Raw genomic sequence first — 8,382 nt, 5'->3', positions numbered from 1 at the left:
TGGGTACTTCAGTAAATCCTTTAACAAGGTTCTGCATGGTAAACTAACTAATAAAGCTAGATCACATGGGATACAGGGTGAGCTCACCAACTGCATACAAAATTGGCTTTTTAGGAGGCAGAGGGTGGTGATGGAGGCTCGTTTACCAGACTGGAGGCCTGTGACCAGCAATATTCCACAGGGATCATACTAGGTCAACTTTTGTTTGTCATTTATATAAATGATTTGAATGAGAATATAGAAGGTATGGTTAGTAAGTTTGCAGATGACACCAAAATTGGTGGTATAGTGGACAGTGAAGAAGGTTATCTAAGATTACAAAGAGATCTTGATCATTTGGGTCAATGGGTTGAGGACAGGCAGATGGAGTTTAATTTGGATAAATGTGAGATATTGCATTTTGGTAAAACAACCAAGGACAGAACTTATTATACATTAACGAAAATAGAGACACGTTGTCAAAACCTTTAGTCTTGTACTCATCAGGACAAATTTAAGACTGCCAAATTTCAAATGATCACAAACAAGTAATACTCAATGTAAGAGTGCTGAATGGTTGGAACATGAATGAGGCACTGCCATGAAGAAAACAACAGGAACCTATAGACTCCTCATGTGCCTGGATAAATTAAAAAGATGAAAGGCTTGAAGACATTCCTTTTGCAGCAACTGTTTGATAAATGTATCACAAGATAACGAATTGAGTGGGTGTGTAGATAGGAAGTTCAGTAATAAGTAAGTGAGGGAATATGGGACATTCGTAAATCGGGATGTAGGGTAAATATCAAGCAGTCACAGTCTATGTTGAGGATAGTGAGGGCTGAGTTTGGGTAAAGAATCAAAAGGCCTGGACGCAATTTGAGCTCCTATATCTCAAGGGATCAGAAAGTATGGTCAGGGAATGGGAGAAGTGGTTGTCATGGCAGAAGGTCAGGACAGAATGTGCAACAAAGGGGATGGGAGCAGAAGCAATTTGGGCAGGATGGGAGAAATGAATGTAGCACTCATCCTTGTTCCTCCTGACTCCACATTCCAAAATGGCATTTACGTTTTGCAGGTGATGACGCTGGGTGCTTTAAGAGGACAATTTTTTTCAAAAAGCGTCATTAGATAAATGTGAGGTGCCGCATTTTGTTGGGCAAATCAGGTGAGGACTTTGACACTTAATGGTAAGGTCCTGGGGAGTGCTGCAGAACAAAAGACCTTGGAGTGCACGTTTATAGTGCCTTGGAAGTGCAGTCACAGGTAGACAGGATAGTGATGAAGGCATTTGGTAGGCTTACCGTTATTAGTCGGTGCATTGAGTGTAGGAGTTGAGAGGTCAGGTTGCAGCTGCACACAACATTGACTAGGCCACTTTTGGAATGCTGCATTCAATTCCGATCTCCATGCTATAGGAAAGATATTGCAAAACTTGAAGGGGGTCAGAAAAGATTTACAAGGATGTTGCCGGCATTGGAGGGTTTGAGCTATATAGGGAGAGGCTGAATAGGCTGGAGTTATTTTCTCTGGAGTGTCATAGGCTATGGGGTGATATAGAGGGTTATGAAATCTGAGGAGCTTGGATAGGGTGAATAGCCAAGGTCTTTTAGTCAGGTTAGGGCAGTTTAAAACTAGAGGACATTGGTTTAAGGTGAGATGGGAAAGATTTAAAAGGGACCTGGCAGGCAACTTTTTCACGCAGAGGGTGGCGTGTGTATGGAATGAGCTGCCAGAGGAAGTGGTGGAGGCTGGTACAATTACAACATTTAAAAGGCATCTGGATGGGTATGTGAATAGGAAAGGTTTAGATGGATATGGGCCAAAAGCTGGCATATGGGACTAGAAGGGTCTGGACTGAAGGGTCTGTTTTTATGCTGTACATCTCTATGACTAATTTATTTGCATTTGCAAAATAACTGAATGCTAACTTCAAGCATGTGTAAAGGAACTTCTCTCATCTATCTTTACTTAATATGTGGGCATGAGTACCTCCAGTTAGAAATGTGATCATGTTTCCTGACCACGAGATTGGGGTTTTAACAGTTTAAAACAATCTCCAGTCTGAATGATTATCCATACAGTGGAGGCAACCTCTATCACTTATTTCTTTCCTTATCATCCTAAGCCTTCTTATCTTTCTTGTTCCTTCCCTTAATAACAAGTTATATTTATATTGCACCTTTTATTTAACCCTGTTTCAAAGCACTTCACCAGTGTGTTATAAAGCAAGTTTTGTTACCAGAAACAAAAGGCAACATTAGGGCTGAACAGCCTATCCTGTTCTTATTTCTTATGATCTTAGGGTCTTTTGGTTTAGAACTGTCTTGTTGAAGTTAAGAATTAAACCTTTAACTTTGAACAGAAGCTTGTTTCAAAAAACGAGCGAACAAAGACAGATGTTATCTTTTGGAAAGTAACCTCAAAAGATAATGCAACTTAATTATTGATCCAAAGATGAATTGGCACTGAGCTATTGTTATGCTCATGGCTGGCAATTTGGATGTTGGTCAATCGAGAGAGAACCAGTTCTTGCTGGGTTGGCAGCTGGCAGTGTGACTTTTTGAGACTTCCGGAGATGGTGTTGATTGGTTTTGTTTTGATTCTAGTTTCTCTTCAGTCATGAAATTGTTGAATGCTCTGAGAAAAGAATCCCAGTCTGTAAGAAGTACGAGATAACACAGTGTGGAGCTGGAGGAACACAGCAGGCTAGGCAGCATCAGAGACGCAGGAAAGTTGAAGAAGGGTCCCGACCCGATACATCAATTTTCCTGCTCCTCTGATGCTGCCTGGCCTGCTGTATTCCTCCAGCTCCACACTGTGTTATCTCTGACTCCAGCATCAGCAGTTCTTACTATCTCTGTAAGAAGTAAGTATTTCAAGAAGTCTGTTGAAACTGTTTATATTGACTGGTGACTGGTCAATTCAAGCAAGATATACAGTTCTGCTTACCTGTCAACGACCTCTCGTCCAAGGATCTCATGAAGGCCTCCTACCAATTGTTTAAAACTGTTTTTTTTACCATTCACTCATGGGATGTAGGCGTCATTGGTTAGCTAGTATTTATTTTTCATCCCTTGTTGCTGTTGTGAAGGTGGTGGTGTGCTGCCTTCTTGAACAACTGCAGTCCATGTCCAGTGCACATTTGATTGAATTTACAAATTGTAATTCTTTATTTGCTTTTTCAGAATAAACCCTTAACTGTAACTGTTTGAGAGTGGGGTTATGATTAAAGAAGATTGGGCTTCAGATGGTCGATATTAATTTGATTGTCTTGTTGTTTACCTGTATTCCACTAAAGTTACATTATTAATAATAAATCATTCAATTTTGTTTGTTATAAACTTGGTGTCCAAGATGTATTATTTGTAAAACCTGGTTAGGAACAATTGAGCCATTTTGAGGATCATTGTATATTTTAATTTCACTGTGTTGCGAATCCAGTGATAATGAGGCTGATTTTGTTTGGCTTGCTATCCATGTGTTGTAACAAGATAGGTTTTAAGGTGATTTCCAAAGAAGGCACGAGTCACACAGAGATTTAGAAGCTTCAGAGATTGGGGCTGAGGTAATTAAAGCAATGCTGAAGAGGTTCGAATTATCGGAATGGCCTAGTGGTATTATCGCTGGACTGTTAATCCAGAGACCCAGGTAATGTTCTGGGGACCTGGGTCCGAGCGCTGCCACGGCAGCTGGTGGAATTTGAATTCAATAAATATCTGGAATTAAAAGTCTAATGATCACCATGATTCCATTGCTGGTTGTTGGAAAAACCCATCTGGTTCACTAATGTCCTTTAGGGAAGGAAACTGCCATCCTTCTTGATCTGGCCTGCATGTGACTCCAGATCCACAGCAATGTGGCTGACTCATAACTGCCCTCTGGGCAATAAGTGCCGCTAGCTACGCCCTCAGTCGATGAATAACGAAAAAAATGCATATATCTTGGAGAGTTGTGAGTCTTGGGGAAATAATAAAGATGGTGAAGGGAAAAGCAAAGGAGGAATAAAAATTAACATATGATTATATGTAGGTCAGTAAGCACTGGAGTAGTAAGTGAACATGTCTTGGTACAAGTACACAGAGTTTTGGGATGTCAAGTTTATAAGGAGTAGAACGTGGAAGCTTAACTCAGAGTGTGTTGGAACAGTCAAGTCTTGAGACCACAAAGGCATAGATGAAAGTTTTCAGCAGCAGATGACTTGAAAGCAGGAACAGAGTTAGATGCTGATTTGAAGGTGGAAGTAGGTAGTCGTGGTAATGACACAAATGTGTATCTGGACGCTCATCTCAGGGTCAAATATGATTTCAAACGTTGTGAACAGTTTGATTCAGCCATATAGACCGTTGGCAGGTTGGGCAAGCAGTCTAATCAATCATTTACTATGGAGTCACAGGTGAGGCAGAGTTGGGGATCTTCAGCATGCACGTAAAAGCAGACACCGTGTAATGGTGTCGCCAAATTGCTGAAAGCAGATGAAAATTGGGGGTGGGAGCATAGGACAAGTCTAGATCCTTAGGGGATGCCAGAACAGGAAGAGAAGCATTGTAGATGACACGCTGTCTAGGATTAGATATAGACCGAAGCAAGAGCAATTTTGAAGGGTTACTGGTGTCGAAATGTTAACTGTTTTCTCTCCACAGATGCTGCCAGACCCGCTGAGTTTCTCCAGCCAATTTCTACTTATGCTTCAGATCTCCAGCACCCGCAGTCGTTTTTATTATTCAAGCAAGAGCAGTTCATCCAACTGGACAACATGGAAAAGAATTGTGTGACCAAACATGTCTAAGGTTGCAGAAAGAGACCTTTGTCTCCGCCCCATCCCTTTCTCTCATTTTATTCTTGTGACTTCCCTCCTCTTTCCCGCTTTATTCCCTTTTTAAGAGTACTGCTGTTTTCTCACCGCTGCGCCTAGCTCCATTAACGTTTCCTTCCGTGTATACTCCAGCCCGGTAGTTCTGAAGAACAGTGGCATTTCAGATGTTTTTTTCCGGGTATCTGACTGCATTTCCGTGATCCGCTCGACTGCCTGTATGTTATCTAAATTGACAACAATGGTGACTAATGATGGAGGCGGAGGCGGGGGCGGGATTTCCGGCGCCGTGTGTAAGCGATTGTGACGGGAGAAAAACACGGCGCCAGCGGACTGAGGCCAACGGTCACTCGTGAGATAGCGGAGCGCGGGATAGTGAGGCTGTGCATCTCGAGACCAGTACTGAGCCCCACAGAGAGGGGATTGGGTGGGGGTGGTGAAAGGGCCGAGACTGCTGGGGGTTTGAAGGCAGTTTTTTTTTTGGCGGGGTTGTCTTTGAAGAAGATCCCGTTGGGGTTTGGGACCCACCTCCACTATTTGCACCTCCACATCACTTTGCCCTGTTGAGCTGATGATCCGAAAGCTGTGTTCAGGGTCCGGTCTGGGGCTGGGCGGTCGCTTCGGGGGTGTTCGCCTCTCCAGGCGGTTCGTCTTCCTGATCCTGCTCAGTGCCTTGGTCACTGTGTGCTTCGGGGCCATCTTCTTTCTACCGGACTCCGTTCGCCTCCGTCGCTTCTTCTTGTTGCCCTCCGAGCCGCAGCGTACAGACAGTGCAGGGAGCGGACTCGGGCTGGCAGTGGGAGCGGGGTCTGGGGCCGCTGCGGGCTCTCGGTACAAGCAGACAGGAACGCACGTTGGTCCCGTTCGGCGAAGACAGAACGACCGATTCGTTAAAGAGTCAGTGTCGGCGCAGATCCGCCAGGAGGTAACGGAAAGAGAGCATAGCCTTCGGGATTCAGAGAACGGGGTGGAGGTGCTGGACGCCAGCAACATCCGCTATCAGCCACTGCTGGAGGAAGGAACAGAGCTGGCAGATCAAGACGTGAGGAGCCACCGGGAGAAAGTCAAAGAGGTGATAATTGATATTAATCCTAATCTTAAATCGGAACTAAATGTGAAGAGGACAGAGTGACTAACCAAACTACCTATATTCCACGGGATTTTTAGTGTCTACCAATGTACATCGATGTTATAAGGTGGAGTCGGCTCACATGGGATTGTATTTACTATCGAACTAGTTTCATTGGAGCTCCAGGTATTCTAGAGTTATACAGCATAGAAACAGATCCTTCGGTCGAACTCGTCTGAGCGACCAGACGCCCCAATCTGACCTAGTCCCATTTCATGGGATCCCTACAGTGTGGAAACAGGCCCTTTGGCCCAACAAGTCCACACTGACCCTCGGAGCATCCCGCCCAGACCCATCCTCCTATAACGCACCTTATCTACACATCCCTGAACACTATGGGTAATTTAGCACGGCCACACCACCTAGCCTGCACATCTTTGGACTGTGGGAGGAAACCCACGCAGACACGGGGAGAATGTGCAAACTCCACATAGTCACCCGAGGGTGGAATCGAACCTGGGTCTCTGGCGCTGTGAGGCAGCAGTGCTAACCACTGAGCTACCGTGCTGCCCATAACCAGCTATTCGACCCAACAAGTCCACACTGACCCAACCCCCTATAACCCACGAAATCTCCACATCCCTAAACACTACGTGTAATATAGCATAGCCTATCCACCTGGTCTGCACATCTTTGGACTGTGGGAGGAAACCCACACAGACACCGGGCGGCAGAATGGAACCTCGTTCTTTATATGCACCACCCTCTGCATGAAAACTTTGCCCCTCAGGTCCCTTTTAAATTGTTCCCTCTCACCTTAAACCAATGTTCTTTAGTTTTGAGAATCCCCTACCCAGGGAAGAGGACCATGGGTGTTTACCCTATCCATGCTCCTCATGATTTTATAACCTTCTGAAAGACCAACCCCTCAGTCTCAGCTCCAGGGAAAAAAGAGTCGGCCTATCCTCATTGCTCAAACCATCAACCCAGGCAACATCCTTGTAAATCTTTTCTGAACCCTTTCAAGCTTGACAACATATTTCCTGTAGCACGGAGACCAGAACTGCACATAGTATTTGAAAAGTGGCTTCACCAGTGTCTTGTACAGCTGCAACATGTCCCAACTCCTGTGCTCACCCTGTCTGGATTTTTCAGACCGTTGCATTGGGAAGCTGTGTCAGATTAGTGTTGATACTGTAATAGGGATAATTGGACATAACAAAACTGGGAAAATCAGTTTATTTCCAAAAATTGTCGAGAGAGAAAGGCAGAAAGCAATGGAATAATAATACAAAAACGTTCAATAAAGTACCAAAATTTTAGTTGTTTTACTTCATAAGTTTTATAATATGTTAGAATAATCTTCTCCGAAACTATAATTGTTCCTTGATTATTCTGAACAAAAAACAATTTAATGTCGTTAATTTTCACACACCTAGTAGTAAACCCAGCACAACATTAACAACTTTCCATGAACGCTTCAGGGGTTCTTGCTGTCTGATGGCACCTACTGGATTAGATCAGTGTTCCAGAAAGACTGACTGACTAATTTGGTTCAAAAAGGTTCTGAAGAAGTGCCACTGGAGCTGAGACATTAATACTGCTTTCCCTCCAGAGATGCTGTCAGACTTGTTGAGTTACTCCAGCAATTACTGTTTTTGTTTTAGATTTCTAGCATCCACACTTCTTTCTTTTTATTTTTGACTAATTTAGCCTTTTTTTTGAAAAAGGCCCTAAACAAAAGTAAGCAATAGTTTGAAATCGAACCCCTAAACATGATGTATAAAGTATATAAATCACACAGCTTTCATCTTTTCATGACCTCCACAAGGATAGTGTGATGATCAGTCCTTCCAATGATGTTATGAATAGATGCATCTGCAACAAGTAGATTTAAGGATGAAATCAAATAAATCATCCCCAAGGGTTGATTTAATTTATTATCTCGGTACATGTGATAACACAGTGAAAAGTATTGTTTTGTGTGCTAACTGGACAAAACATACCTATATACGTACATCAGGGTAATAGAACATAATGCAGAATATAGTGTTACAGCGACAGAGAAGGTGCAGAGAAAAATCAGTTCTAATGTACGAGAGGTCCGTTCATAAGACTGACGACAGTGGGGAAGAAGCTGTTCTTGAATCTTTTGGTGCGTGTTTTCAAACTTTTGTATCTTTTGCCTGGTGGAAGAGAACCTAACCAGGAGGGAGGGGTCCTTGATTATGTTGACTACTTTTCCACGGCAGCAGGAAGTATAGATGGAGTCCGTGGAAGGAAGGCTGGTTTGCATGATGGACTAGGCTGCGTTCATAACTCTGTAACCTTTTATGGTCTTGGGCAGAGCAGTTGTCATACCAAGCTATGATGCATCTGGATAGAGATAGCAGGAACTGCAGATGCTGGAGAATCTGAGATAACAAGGTGCAGAGCTGAATGAACACAGCAGGCCAAGCAGCGTCAGAGGAGCAGGAAGGCTGACGTTTCGGGCCTAGACCCTTCTTCAGAAAAATGGGTC

At 43.6% G+C, this 8,382-nt stretch overlaps 1 protein-coding gene across 1 annotated transcript in view; it reads left to right on the top strand.

The window, feature by feature from the left end:
* The first annotated feature begins 3,382 nt into the window (after positions 1 to 3,382).
* LOC109930822 (mannosyl-oligosaccharide 1,2-alpha-mannosidase IA-like) overlaps positions 3,383 to 8,382 on the top strand; it is a 119,901-nt gene continuing 114,901 nt past the window's right edge. The window contains exon 1 of the mRNA XM_048612928.1: positions 3,383 to 5,864. Coding sequence (XP_048468885.1) covers positions 5,364 to 5,864 — 501 coding nt within the window. The 5' untranslated portion in view covers positions 3,383 to 5,363. The remainder of the gene's footprint in view (positions 5,865 to 8,382) is intronic.

This window comes from Rhincodon typus, chromosome 27 (assembly GCF_021869965.1).
Source record: "Rhincodon typus isolate 14 chromosome 27, sRhiTyp1.1, whole genome shotgun sequence".
Lineage (NCBI taxonomy): Eukaryota > Metazoa > Chordata > Chondrichthyes > Orectolobiformes > Rhincodontidae > Rhincodon > Rhincodon typus.
This window is presented reverse-complemented; position numbering and strand designations above follow the sequence as displayed.